Source organism: Eubalaena glacialis, chromosome 8, assembly GCF_028564815.1.
Source record: "Eubalaena glacialis isolate mEubGla1 chromosome 8, mEubGla1.1.hap2.+ XY, whole genome shotgun sequence".
NCBI lineage: Eukaryota > Metazoa > Chordata > Mammalia > Artiodactyla > Balaenidae > Eubalaena > Eubalaena glacialis.
Window position 1 is genome coordinate 17332854 of NC_083723.1, and position 15573 is coordinate 17348426.

At 39.1% G+C, this 15573-nt stretch overlaps 1 protein-coding gene across 1 annotated transcript in view; it reads left to right on the forward strand.

Moving 5' to 3' along the window:
* The window catches only part of COG5 (component of oligomeric golgi complex 5), a 290399-nt gene that overhangs the window by 258450 nt on the left and 16376 nt on the right, over positions 1-15573 (forward strand). The window contains exons 17-19 of the mRNA XM_061198423.1: positions 3440-3543; positions 7241-7478; positions 12897-12973. Coding sequence (XP_061054406.1) covers positions 3440-3543; positions 7241-7478; positions 12897-12973 — 419 coding nt within the window. The remainder of the gene's footprint in view (positions 1-3439; positions 3544-7240; positions 7479-12896; positions 12974-15573) is intronic.

The window sequence follows — 15573 nt, forward strand, 5'->3', positions numbered from 1 at the left end:
CTGAGGTTCTTGCCTGATAATTGTAGAGTCTGGATCATTTCACAGTTGGCAGCTATTGATTGTCTTTTCCCTTTAGAATTGACATCTCCTAGCTTTTTGTATGTAGTCATTTTAATATATCCTAGACAATGTGAGCGTTGTGTTGTATAGACTCAGTATTTTTATATATTGCTCGTAAAAATGTTGACCATTGCTTTAGCAGTTAATTAGCTTGTTTAGACTCAAATTGTGCACTGCCAAACCTGCAGTTGGCTGTGTCTCAGATCTCAGCATAGTTCTTTAAGCCTTAGTTGCAAGCCATTTGTAGTTTGCCTTGCACACGCATGGTCAAGTCAGCTGAAGACTAGTGCTGAGTTCACACGTAGAAAAATAGGCTTTCTTCTTCTCTGGCTCTCTCCTTTCTGAGGTTCGCCTCTCACTCTCCAGCAGCCCTGGTTGAACCAGGGCTCCTTCCCCTTGTTCCTTTGACCTGAAAGAATGCAGGTTTGGTTTGGTTTGGTTTGGTTTGGTTTGGTTTTTCTCTCAGAGTTTTAGCCACCGAGCCTTGCCACTACCATGACTATAGTCACTCTCAGAGCAGAATCACAAAAAAGAGAAGACTCAGTCTCTTCTGGTTGCTATATATTTATACACCCCTCTAAAACTAATTGCATTTTTCCATCTCCAGAAGCCTCCAGTAGGTTTTTTTGTTTTGTTTTTGGTATTTTTCCATGATTATTTGTAGGAGGATCTGTAGTTAGGTACTCACTCCTTCATACTAGTGTAGAAAAGTTGCCCTTCCTTCTTGAAATCTCCTATTTATTTTCACCGTATTCCAGGATCTCTTCTTACTTCTCTGCCCAGTGGCAACGTATTGATATAACCAAAAGCTCATTGGAGTCAAATGCACCTAGAAAATCCCATCTCTTCTACTTGATGGCTTTGGACAACCTCCTTAACTTGACTTTAGTTTCCCTATCTACAAATTACTTTAGGTTCCACATCTGTAAGTTAGAGATTTTTGTAATTCTTAGAGGAAGGAATAATTGAGTTTTCAGTGGGATGATTACTTGCGAAACCCATAGCACGGTATCCAGCACATGACCTATACTAAATACATGCTATTACCCCTCTTAATCCGTCAAAGGTTCCTCTTCTGGATGACCTTAAAGTGGCATTTGGCCTTATTCTACAAATCATCCTCTGGGATCTCATTGACTCTTTTGGCTTCACTCCCTTCTTAAAAGCCAAAGACAACCATATCTAGGCAAAACTTGCCAGAAACTACAGCCGAAAAGATCTCAGCACTTACTGGATAGCCCATGTGGGTTTCCCCATAAGTCCTTCAAACTCGTGTCCAAAACTGAACTCATTATTTTCTCCCTCCGTCCCTAAATCAGCCAGCTGCTTCTGCATTTACACATTCAGTTGATAATGCCACCAAGTCATTAAAGAAAAAAAAATCTGAGTGTACCCTTCAGTCTTTACATTCCGTATTTCTCACATCTGATTCCCAAGTCCTCTGTTTCCTTTCCCAGTGTCTCCACCCTGTCTCCTCATCTCTGTTCCTGCTGCCTCTGATTTGGTTCAGGCACTCACCACTTTGCATCTATACTCCTACTGTATCCTCCTGACTTTAGTCTAATTTATCTACTCTGCTGTCCAGCATGATTTTTCCCCAATTCAAAGCTTTAACCACGTTTTTTTTTTTCATTGCTTAAAACCCATTGTTGGTTTCCTAGTCCCTTCAGGATATATTCCCATCTCCTTAGCAGCCTACGCAGAGTACATCTGCTCTCTGTCTCTATTCCACATAGGCAGCCACCTCATACTCTGTCTGTGTTGAACACCTGCAGTTCCCCAAATGCGTCAACTTCCCCAGGCTCCTGTGCCTTTGACATATGGCCCCCACCAGCCTCCCACCCTCCCCCAACACACACACTTGGTTCTTAACCCATTTTGATCTTTGAAATTCAGTTCACGCAACACCTTTTGTTTTTTAAATCCTTTCAGTATAAGTTGGGTGTCTCTCCCATGTTCCCATAGCACTCTGTAGAGCACTGATATCACTACAACTTGTTACCTTTTGTCACTAGATTGTGAGCTCCCTGAGGGCAAACTGTAAGTGCATATACACACACACACACACACTCCTTCTCTCTTTTTTTTTTTGTTCGTTTGTTTTTGTTTGTTTGTTTTCATCCTTTATTTCAGTAAGGAGAGCCAAGGGATTGAGGGGAGAGGGCTTAGAGAGAAAATGCGGAGCGCATGTCTCCCTCAATCCTGTATGCATGTTTATTTTTATCGGAGATTAAGGGCTGGAGATGACGTTTAGGAATTTAATGAATAAGGGTCCTATTTAACCTTTTCTCACTGATTTCAGTCATTTGTATGAGCCAGAGTCATCCATCTTCATTGTATGTAATCATGACTGAAGCACATATAATATACTTAAAATTTAGATTTTGAATGTTTACTGAGGCCCAGTCATATTTTCACACTAAAAACTTATAACTAAGGTCTAGGGTCTTATATAACCTAATTGATAATTATACCTCACAGGAGAACAGTTTCTCAACCTTAGCACTATTGATGTTTTAGGCTGGGTAGTTCTCTGTCGTGGGGGACTGTCTTGTGCACTGCAGGATGTTTAGCAGCGTCTCTGTGCTCTGTCCACTAGATGCTAGCAGCAAACCCTTACCCCACCCCGGTCGTGACAATCAGAAGTGTCTTAAGACATTGCCAGATGTCCTCTGGGGAGCAAAACTGCCCCCAGTTGAGACTCACTGCTGTAGAACTCTAAATAGAAATCTAATCCATGAAAAGGCTAACTGTTTTGCCCTCTAAGAATCACTGATATATTTATTATATATTCAGTCTGGTCAAAAGCATATGATGTTGTTCCAATTTTGAAGAATTACTTTTGGTCTTGCCTCAGTCTTTTCAGAAACTTTAAAAAATGTGTTCCGCAAGAGGGAGGGGATGTGGGGATATATGTATACGTATAGCTGATTCACTTTGTTATACAGCAGAAACTAACACAACGTTGTAAAGCAACTATACTCCAATAAAGATGTTAAAAAAATAATATAAAGAATAAATGAATGGAAATTAGAAAAAAAAAAGTGTGTTCATGTGATCTTTGCTTTACAAGTGGCACTACCCCTCTCTTCTTCTTTCTCCAGGGGTTCATTTGAGCATTAAGCTTTTTGAAAATATGAGAAAAGTGGTGGAGTTGAAATTTTTCAGTACCATGTTCTACATATTTTAAGCTTTAAAAATCATTACTGACAGCAGTTAGGAGAAGAGCAGACTTCTGTTGGGTATTATAGTTAAACTGTATATAGTTTGAATTTGATATAATGTGAAAACTTTTAGTCAAAATGCTTCTCATATTTCAGATTCTTTTGTGTTTGATCTATTTAAAGTTTGCCTCTCCTTAATTTAATCTTCTTTTCAGGCGGTCCATGTTCTTATGGGAAATGCTGTGCAACCCTTGCTGACTTCTGTGGGAGATGCTATAGAGGCCATCATCATCACTATGCATCAAGAAGATTTTTCTGGGTAATGACTTCCAACCAAAGTTTTCACTAACCTTCAGTACATTTGTTTTTCATTCCCACCTCCACCTCTACTCCCTAAGTCTCTACCAATCTAGAACCTTGTTCCTCTTGTGATGGGGTTGGCCTCCATCCTTATCCTACTTTATTCGTTGAGCACCATTAGCAGATTAAATTTTTTCAGTTCTTCTTGTCATCATTTCTCTCCTGTCATTAAAACATGGAACCATTAACGTCTGCGGGACTCAGCTTGGCACTTCAGGACATTTGGTACCATCTCCTCTTTGCAATTATATCTTTTTCCTTACTTCTCACAAATAGGCTGTACTTGAGCCTCTGGTATTGGCATGGTATTCCTTGTATAAAATGTCCTGCCTCTGTCACTCTGCTAGTCCGATTCCTGCTCTGGTTTTGAGGGCAAGGTCCTGCCCAACCGCCTGCAAAGATGATTTTCCTTTGTCAGAGTCTTGTGGCAGTCTAATCTGGTCATGTCACTCCTAGCCATAAGCACTTTGGTATTATTCCACAGTTCTTTCATATGTGTACTGCTTATCCATATCATGTGTGTCTTGAGAATAAGAATCATAGTTCCTAGCTTAGTGTTTACTGAAATCTTTTTAAGTAAAGTAAAATGGTTTTGACTTAGTGTATTAGAAAACTGTGGAGAATTTGAAATAGTTATTTGCACAATGCTTAGTGTGATTTTTTTAAAAAACTTAACCATACTCTAGAGCTAAATATTCATATATTAGTGTAGGTGTGTGTTTTTTATTCCTAGTTCATAGTTAGTTACTGTTTTTTAACTGCCCTGTTTCTTTATGTTCATGTTGTTTAATAGTGTATCTACTTTATTAAATTTCTAGCCACTAGTCTAGCTGTTCGTAGAAAAATTATGTGATTATTACACTGTCTTTTAATTTTTCAAATCATTTATTATTTCATTTACAAAGTATCTTTTGAAAGGTGAAAAGGTCAGTCTCTATTTTTAATAATGGTATGAAGCACAGAAGGGTAAAGCGGATTCTACACAAAAATGCTGTAGTATTTGGAGACAGGAATATAAAACTGCTGATTACCAGTATTTGGGAGGAAATGAATTTTGTTCAGAAATGATCTGAAATGTCCCAGTTAGACCAATCATCAATGCCTCTGAGAAGGAAGCAAAACTGGAGTAATTTTTGAAGGCTTGTTCTAATGAGTGGTCAGGTACTTACTTAAGTAATTGTATTGATGAGCCACAGCTGGTGCCTGCAGCTAACACATTAGACATTAAAAGTTGGTTTCCCAAGTAGATATGTTTTTATTAGTTTGCTTAAATACTAGTGAGCCAGATTGGTTCTTTAACTGACAGGTTGCCACAGGTATGCGGCATTATTTTAAGAGGTATAACATTGTCCTCAATTTTTTCCCCCAAATGGCCATTAATGGCTCCACTTCAGCTCACTCTCTCTGTACAGCAGACATTTGAGGTTCCACTGAAAGTTATTTTGCATACATGGCAGTACAGGAGTGTGGAGCATTCATGGCAGGAATTTTCCCACTTTCTAGAACCTTGTTATTAGTAATTCTGTCATGTCATTTCATATATGTATGGCTTATATGAAATATAAGGTGACATTGGATGAAACTATTCAGCAAGTGGAATCACTTTTATAGTAGGGCCATCTTCCGGGATCACACTTGGAAAAATAATAATGAATACCTGCCCCTCCAAGCCCTTCACACCTATTCATGGTAAAAGGAATAAATCAGGTTTACCTTCTAGGCCAACCTTATTTGTAGTATGATTACAGAATCCCCTGCTAATTAAAAAGTAATCCTCAACACACTTGCCTGGTATTTTAAATGTATTTAGTGGGACCTGTGTGTTTCTTTCCAAATTAGATAAAGCTTAAATTGTAAATGTCTGACATAGTACATTGATTGAAATTCTGTTATTTAATGTAAAATGACTCGTGTCTGATATCAGCTTTGAATGGGAGAGGGAAGTCAGTAACAGTAGGAGGACCCTAGATCCTTGAAGTGGTGGATGAGCACCTCTGAGGAGGGGAGAACACACACTGACCCCAGAACGACTGGTGCCCTTTCTCAGGCGTGTGTTTGTTTAGTCCTTCTGCCTTCTGCCTCTGTATGCGGGCTCTCGTTACAAAGACCGTGACATTTCTGCTCACTTTATCAGTTGAGAACCTCTTACTAAAAGGTTTGACGTAACTGGGAAAACTGAGCTTTAGCAATTGCCAAGCAAGGTTTATATTCTAGTAAATTTAAGTCAAACTTCTAATCCATGCTGAGAATTGATAAGACATATTTCAGAATTTTTCTAATAGATCATTTTAGTATATCATTTTCTAATCCTCAAGGAAATCATATCACCTAACCAGATTAGAATTCTTGAAACAATCCTCCAGAGTAGTACCAAGATAATGACAGTGCTTTTGATAAAGCGTAAGATTAGAAAGGGATTGGTACCTTTTTTTTTAACCTAGCCTTTTGGACTGACAAAACCTGAATAAAGATAGGCCATGATGGTCTGAATCTGGCAAAACCAAACCCCACGTGAAGATTGCCATCTCTTACTAAGGCTGTCCCTGTACTCTGTACCAAGCAGCATTCCACCCTATAATATTGCAAACAGCAGTGTTCCACCATGCCCCCTCAATGGCCTTGCCATAGTTAGGACATTCTTTCTTACACCTGAACAAAGTCTCTTCCTGCTGGAACGTAGCATGCTTTCTCTATTTCTGTCTGCTCTCTGGATGTGGAAGACCTTTGGTTAGCATCCCATTTATAATAACCATTGCTGTATTTTAAAATAATTAAGTTCACCTCATTCTCTTGCTCTAGGCATTTGAATCATATCTGTTGTTCTTCCCTAGACCATTGCCAATTTCTCTGCATCATTCTCAGAGTATGATTTATTTTTTGAAAAAAGATTCAGCATTATATAGCCAGTGATCTCACTGGCTTGCTAATTAATATCAGGTGATTTCTAATTTTGGCATAACTCTTCTTTCCTATAAATATTGCACATTCTTTTCATATATTCTTTAAAGAGCAATTATAAACACTTATAAATTATAAATAGTATTTCATGGAGCATCAGCTGGCATCATCTGTTGATCCAAATTAAAGCCTTTCCAAACATCATCTGGGAGGAAAAAATTGCATACCATGTGTATTGTTACATAACCAGTTCCACAGTCAGAATTCTACTATTGGACTGATTGGATTAAATAGCACAAGAGCAGAGATATCTTTGCCAAGAATCTGTTTGGGGAAGGCAGCATTTTCTGTTGCTACAAAGTGTAAGATCCTATTTCAGTATCTAATATTGATTTATTCACTAACCAGGCAAACCACATGAGTGGATGGAGAGTCGTAAAGCTGGAAGAGACCTTGAGAGGTCAGAGTGCATAAGGCACTTCTGCAAATCATCCAAGACAGATGGTTGTCTGTTTCATTTTTAATAGTCTTTTGGTACATGGATTCCAAGATTCTTTCAGTCATCTTCCTAGCATCCTAAAACAGTCTTTAGAATATAATCTAAACATTGTTTTATGCTCTTTAACTTTTAGCAAAAATAAACAATGCCTTTCTTACCTTTAAAGTAAAAAATTGCTTAGGAGTGAAATAGCAGGCAGAGGGGGAGACAAATATCAAATAGTGCCTTTTAGTGTACTGGCTGATTTTTTCTTTTGCAGATCATTACCCAGTTCAGGAAAGCCTGATGTTCCCTGTTCTCTCTACATGAAGGAGCTTCAAGGTTTTATTGCCAGAGTTATGAGTGACTACTTTAAACACTTTGAATGCTTGGATTTTGTCTTTGACAACACTGAAGCTATTGCCCAAAGAGCCATTGAACTTTTTATCCGAAATGCCAGTCTCATAAGACCTCTTGGTGAAGGTGGGAAAATGCGTCTTGCTGCTGATTTTGCGCAGGTAAATTGATGCATAGCTACAAAGGGGAAAATGTTTCAGCCTCAGTATTATCCATGAAATAAAAGACCATCTATGGTCTTCAGTTTTTTAACTGAAGAAAGTTTTTAACATGAAAAAAGTAAATCTAAACCTAATTGGTAAAAAAGGAAAGAATTTAAAGATACTTTCATACCAGCTTTTTTTACTTTGTCTTTAACAAAAGGATCATCAGTCATCTTTGATATTTCAAAGTTAAGCCAAGTAGTTTGTTCCACAGTAGAGCAGCATTTCCCATTTTTACATAACATGGGGCTTTCTCACTATTTTATTATCCCACCACGTCAGTACTGATAAGAATAATTGATTAACCTTGTTGGAAAATAATATAGACAATGAAATTTATCCTTCAAACAGTAGAAAGGGGCTGTCTGTTGTCATGTAAAGAGAAAGATCTCTGACACATGCATAGTCCTCCAGGGCGGTGTTCTAATTCATTTAGAAGCACAGAGGACCAGGTGAATTATTTGATCCCCCTCTGTTAAATAAGAGTACCTTTCTTGTGCATGGCCACCTTGAAGTCATTCCACGCTATCTGATGTGAATCAGGTAGAGTCACATTAAAATAGCAGAACCATAATCAGCTCTTATAGAAAGGTTTTTTTCTTTGTCCTTTAGACAGACTTTTTAAAAGCCTTATAAATATAGTATCAGAGGCAGAGAAAAAACACCTCATACATCCACTTTCATTAAAAATAGATTCAGAAACAATTCATATTTACATAGCATGTCAAAGGTGAACTTACTTTTTAAGCCTTTGAAAGCTGTTAGCTTTACTAGTCTAAATAGTTATTCGAATGGATTATTCCTAGCGGTGTGCCAGATCCTTCCTGTTTGTAAAGATAGACAAATTGTAGTGTCCCTCTTTATTCCTGTGTGTATCTGGGAGCAAGTCTTGGCTCATTATTCCTACTCCGAGGAAAGGATGTGGCGGGCTGCTTGTACCAGGCGGTGGTTGTAGGCGCTCCCTCATACCTGACAGTTACAATGAGGAACAGGTACATATCATAATGTTTCAAGAGCCAGGCTCTTTGCATATCAACTGGTCTCGAATTGGTCATTTTCATCCCCAAATGATATGCCTGAGACCACTAGGTCAGAGTAAAGAGCCTTCCTTTGTGAAATATGCCTTTAGTGACCTCAGCATGAAAATTGAAAGTAAATGTTGCCATTCGTGTGGCTCCTTTTACCCTTCCCGTTTTTATCAACTTAGTTCTCAGGCACCTGTACGTTCTGTTGTTACAGGTGAATTCTGTATATTGTCGTACTTGTCCCTTTCTGGGATTACAGGCTGCTTATCAAAGTGAAAACACAGTGATGTACCAAGACCTGCTCTTACTTGTTAAAAACACTGTGAGCTGAACTCAAATGGGTGTCTGTTCTTCTTTCCCCCTTTCCTCCTTCATTTTGTTTTTCTTTTCCTATCCTCGTCTTTCCCTGGGCTCCCTCCCCCACCCGTTTATTTGCATTCTGCTCCAGCTGGTTCTTGAGTCACTTTCCTGGAGGCAGCACTTCAAGTCCAATTAGAGTGGCAGCCGAGCAGGAGATGGCCAAAATGAGAGTGCTGTGGGAAGAAGGCTTTTTGTTTTTGTTTTTATTTTAATGCTATGTGACCTTGTGAGTTTTGAAAGCTGGAGAGCATTGTCCTGTGACCCTTGCTACCACAGCTGGCACCTGTTCAAAATGCGTAGCATCCAGGGGCAGGGTTGAGCTCCCACCTTCCTTAAAACTGCACATTCAGGATTTTATTTGGCATTCCTTCTTTCTGAAGACATGTTGCCTATAAACCAAACCTTTCCCCAGGTCCCTTCCCTTAAGGTGAATGAAACTCATCAGTCATTATTACTAACTTATGCTCCAGGGCAGCCTCCGTTTTCCATTTCTTACTCGGTGTTAAGAGTATCCTTTGCAGGCCGGCAGTGACACTGGTTGCTGCAGCCTCCGTGGGGCTGATTCCTTGGTTCACTTCGGGATAGTGTCCCTGTTTCAGAACCTCGTGCCACTCACTCTGCGGCTGCTTCCCCGGCCCTGTGGGTCGTGGGCGCAGGAAAGACAGGTGCCAGCACTTCTGAAGTTCGTCATGGTCGTGACCAGTAGCTTTGGCAAGTATTATCCAGCTGTTATATCTTCCCCCCATATTTTAAAAACATTAAAGTGAACTGAGGGCTTTTGTTTCATTTGATGTGGTTTCTTCCCACAACTGCAGTTATGTGGCATTGTACCTCGGGATTCGTACTTGGTTGCATTTTTCTGGGGTGAATCAAAACCCTGAGATGGCATTGCCCTGACGTTTATATTCATGACGGGCATCACCTGGGACTAGAAAGCCTTTTGGCTGCCTCATTACTGAAAGTTCTACCGATTTGTATTCAAAATTAAACAAAGCCATTGAGGCCATTGGAATCAAGACCACACAAATCCTGTATGGGTTTAAAAAGAGTTCTTGTGATAAAAGTGCCTGCTTTTGTGGCATAAATAACAGAAAGAGAAAGAGCTCAGAAGATTCCAGTAGGGTAGGTTTGGGAATACTGATTATTTGGCATAAAGTCCAGTTGCAAGGACAGATAATGATATGTTTTAAAGATTTCTGTAGGAATCCTAACTTCTCCCCACTGGCGGCGTTGCACAGGTGAAAGAGTATGTATTTGCAGGGAGCCATCTGGGGGGGCTCACGATGAGGGAAGCGCCCAACGCACACCCCCTAGGAATCAGGTCACGGGCATGAGGCGCTTTCCTCCTGGTAATTAATTCCCTACTGTGACCACATGGTCTCTGTGTTTACACTAATCACACAGCACTTCTAAAGCACTAAGCTGGTCCAAGGCCACTGGGGTTCTGCTGATTCAGAGTCTCTCTGGGGACTTGTCCATACTGCCCTCTGAGCCACACATTGCCCTCTGCCCCTCAGCTGTGTTTCTTTCCTGAGGGAAAAGATGGCTTTTGACGTTGGCATCAAATCATTTACTCAGTGGCACTCTGAGCAGTTTCTCTTTATTTCTGGTGCCCTTTAAATACTATACATTTATATCTATTTTGCTTTTTGCCTGGAAGTATAAATTTAGGGAAGAACCCCAAATAATCAAGATTCTAATTCCTATTGCCTTTTCTCCTGAACAGTATCAGGGCAGGAACGCCCTGGGAGTATCCAAAGATGCCCTGTGGTTAACCAAATGTCTGCGGTGGGCACGGAGCAGCTATGTAATTAGTTCACCATGCCTGCAGCTGACTGTTCGTTCCCTCCAAACAGGAGAGCTGGAGAGAGGCAGTTGCAGATGCCATTTTTGTATCCACAGCTAATTGCAGAGTCACCTCCTCTAAAAGGAACATTCCTGCCCTTCAGAAACATGGCCTTTATTGTTTAATGGAACTCTGGCAGAAGATGGTTTTTAGTACCCTAGAGGTCCTTGATGGATGAAAAATTTATTTCGAACATTTAACGTTTTGAAATTGTCCTATGGCATAGAAATCTGCAGTCATTTCTAGGTGACCCAGCCATTCGAGGTCATATTTTCTCATACCGTAATTTTTTCCTAGCCACTTATTTGTCTTAACTTTCAATCCTGCTCAAGTGCTAAGGCAAAGGTTGTTTGGTTTAATCTTTGAAAATGATGAAGCCCACTAGGGTAACTGAAAAAAAAATTGACAGAAACATTTCATGAAAAATACTTCGCATAATTTCAGTGTGTAAGAAACCGTTATATGCACACGTGCACAGAGACACACACACAGTCATAGGTACGTGATAGCACATTTGTACTCTGCGCTGACTATAAAATAAATGCCACATTCTGTAGGAAACCAGAAGCTCCCACTGGGTGAATCAACAGGTCCCAGGGAACAGTCCATCACCCAGTGCCTTCGAGAACACTGGGTCGAGGCCGCTCTCTTCTGCATTGTTGGCAAGAGTCTGACTTTTCTTCCTCAGATTTCTCTTTTTATTTACTTATTCTTTTGTATTTTAGAGACTTTGCTAATCATGTGAGGTTGGTTTCCCTCTAGAACCTACAGGGTATATACTGTGTCCTCTGTATGCTAGGAGAGAAATTCACCAGTCACGACTCACCCTTGAGACCATCTGAAGAAAGAAAGCTGCCCTGCAATTCTCCCCGACACTCAGTTCGTACATTTGATTTCACACTTGTCATTTCTCTTAATAGTAATCAGTATGTGTGTATGTGTGTCTATGTATACACACACATACCTCTCTTAAAATTTAGATGAATAAAAATTATATTGTTTAAATAAATATATATCCCCTTCTTTGATAAATTTGAGAGAGCTCCTCAGAGGCAAGACCATCTAATTCATCTTCTTATCCCCATGTCTGGCTTGGTGCCTGGAGTCAAAAATGTTTCTCAGATGAGTGAGTGATTAGGTCTCCATGGTCTTCCAATGTCAAGGAGATTTGAACAGTTTTTCAGAAAGATGGCCAGCAAGACAGAAACCCCATTTTTCTTTCATATATTTTTCCTGAAGAAAGATGTTGATTTACCAGGGAGCAGCCTTTTCTCAGTCATTTTCTAAATTATTCTTTACCAGGGTCCTGTTTATAGCGAGTATAGAGAGATGGTTTATCATCTGAGTACCACATATGCAAAAATTTTGCATATGCGCTTGGTGGATAAAGAACAGGTAGCCTAAAACTCCAATTAATGACAAAATTTCCAGTCAAAGGAGGAAAATAAAGAGAAGTGAAAGTAGTAGTTGCTAAATTCTTCAGTCAGGAAACAAATTAATTCACTAACATTTAAAAGGGGGAAGTTTTTAAAATACGATAAGTGCTGACATTTAACAAGCACTTACTTTATGCCGTGCACATAGTGCTTTGTGAAATTATCTATTTCACTTGCATAATTTTATGATAGGCATTACCTTCATTTGACAGATGAGGAAGTTGGAACGTAAAGAGGTTAAGTCCAGGGCCACACAACTAGTCGTTGTAGAGCAGAAATTCTGACAGAAGTGCGCTGCCTCCAGAGTCAGTGCTTTTAACCCCCTGAGCCAGCCTGGTGAAAACGGTCATCATTTATGTTAATGTACAAAGGCTTGTGATGTCTGCTTAAAGTATAGCCACACAGGCAGGCTTGAAAACCTTCCTTTTTCTGATTTTTCAGTGGAGAAAAACAATCTAAACTTTCTCCTCTTACGTAACAAAAAATGCTTTTCTCTTCTTGAAGGGAATTATCTTATGCCTCTTTAGTAAATAAGTGCAGAAGTTATCTAAGCTCTTGCCTTTCAATAAATTTGACTTTCAAAACCTGCCTCACAGTGAAGATAAAATTTAAGTTTACTGCAAGCTACAACCTTCTGTGATCCAAGTGTGTCCCCAATTCACTTCAAGATTCTGATGTAAAAAGCTGGGGCTATCTTTTAATATTTCAGATGGAGTTGGCTGTGGGTCCGTTCTGCAGAAGAGTATCTGATTTAGGAAAGTCCTATCGAATGCTGAGGTCATTCAGGTGAGACATAATTCTGTTATCGCTGTTAATATAGCCATATCCCATTAGCAGATAAATCCTCTCCTATTCATGTCGATCTGTATGAAGTTGCCATTATTCAACCATTTTGTGATGTACAAAAGTGGCATTTGAAAGTTATTCTTCAAACCAGAAATTTATATAGTGTTATATGCGATGACTAGTGTATGTATGTATGTCTGTGTATGTGTTAGTTTTGAGTTGCAGTTCATAAGATTGAGCTGGTAAATTTTTTATTATGCTCTTTCTAGGGGTTTTTTTTTATTCTCCATTCTTACAGAAATATATTGAGTAGTAATATTAGGCAGTTCATAATTTATAGATGTCTTTTTCTGAAATTATTATTGGTTCATTTATCATTTCCAATCCAGTCTACTTCTAAAAAGGTCATAAGTTGCATTCCCTAACAAAACTATTAAATAGAGTATTAGAAGAACTGAGTTTAGTGGTGAAATGCAGGGAATGACTGTAAATGTAGTAGATAATTTAGGCTAAAGATGGCTAATGCAATTGAGCACAAAATTTGGGATTGAGCTTACTAGAAACCAATTCAAAAAGAAAAACAATGAGTTAATTCAAACTCATGATCTAAGAATATACCAATTTAACAGGAAAATCCTTTTCAGTGCTGAATACTTAGATAGACCTTTTACCAACTCAAATTTTAAAGACTTGAATAGCTTAATGACTAGGTCTTAAGTATCAGATTTTAGAAGATAAAAGGATGTTGTTCATACGGCTGTTTATTCAGTAAGCCAAACTTCCCAAACTTTTTCACATCATGGCACACATAGAAAATATATACATATAAAACGATGACCAACCCTGAGGGCCAAGGGGATCAGCATAATACTTAAAACCATTTTCTGACCACAGCATACCAGATGGGAAACCTTGATATCAGCTCTCCATAATATCCAAAAGCATAATGGTTTTTGAATGTTTCTTTATAAAGATAGGTAAGAGAGTCCAGGCATGTGGCTTTCTCTAAACTGACTCAGTACTAGAAACTAGAGTAATCAAGAAGCAGTATGTTCTTTAAAAGATTGCTTCACTCTCTTATGTCATCCAAGATTTTGGTAGAAAATTCAAGTGTAATGAACACAAGGTTGTTGATTGAAAGGGAAGGCTTATCCTTTACTTTTTTTTTTTTTTTTTTTAAGATCTTATGTGGCCAATTTACTAGTTTTTATTTATTTATTTTTGGCTGTGTTGGGTCTTCGTTTCTGTACGAGGGCTTTCTCCAGTTGCGGCAAGTGGGGGCCACTCTTCATCGCAGTGCACGGGCCTCTCATTATCGCGGCCTCTCTTGTTGCGGAGCACAGGCTCCAGACGCGCAGGCTCAGTAATTGTGGCTCACGGGCCCAGTCGCTCCGCGGCATGTGGGATCCTCCCAGACCAGGGCTCGAACCCGTGTCCCCTGCACTGGCAGGCAGATTCTCAACCACTGCGCCACCAGGGAAGCCCCTTATCCTTTACTTTGCCTGTGAGTAACTGGCAGTGATTTTTTTTTAATGCCAGGACAAGAGTCTGAAATATTTTTCTCAGATGCCCATCTGAGTTGGATTTCAAAAAAACTTAAAGTGGGATCACAAGTGTTTTCAGATACCTGCTTTGGATTAGCTCAAACCTTTTATAAAGTATTTAAATATTTTGGAAGCCTTAGGGTTTGGCACTACCAAATATGGACAAGTCAAAAGATTAAGAGGTACTGAGTAACCGATCCACCAGTCATCTGTATGTACCATAAAAATAACCTTAATAAAACTCTTGTAAAGTCACTTACTTTGAGTATGATGGTAACACGGCAATCCCGGTTGGATGATCAAATGCTGCCCTGAGTAACAGAATCTTAGCATGTTGAGGGATATCAACCAACTAGTTATTTTAAAAGGCATGGGAAAAGCTGTGATTAGGGATTTGCTATTTTAAGATTAGACTATTATTTTTGATAGTGCTGGCTCCCATGTTTAGTTGTTTATTCCACGTGTATGTATTAAAATAGTGCTTATCTTATTTGCTGAGGCAAGACGGCCTTTATCCAAGTGCTTTTAAAGTTGTGTCACAGTATGGAGATACACATTCTAAGGTTTCACATAAGAACAGTTCTATTTTAATTCATTTAAGATTTTCTGTCAACCCTCCCAGTTTTCACATGAAAGAAGGACTCTTTAAAGGAGCGTTTAAAGTTTGAATAGTGACACCTTCTAGTATCTATTTATGGAATAAAAAATTAATGATTGGTTAGTGTATAATTTTTTAAAATCCTTTGTTTTTTATAGCTAGCTTCTCTCATGGGGCAATGGTCAATCTTAGATGTGTTTCCAGAGTTTCACCCTGACTCACATTAAGAGAGATTTTATGTTACCATCTGGCATATACTTACATGCAAGTACACTCAAACCCAGGCACACACACATGCACACACACGTGTGCCATGAAACACTAATTACTCTCACTTCATGTGATATTCTCTGACATTTCTTTTTCATTTGGTTGGTTATTTTAACCCATTTAATTGGTTTCATGACCCACTAATGTTTTGCATCCCATGGTTTCTCACCTTTTTCACAGGGCCCTCT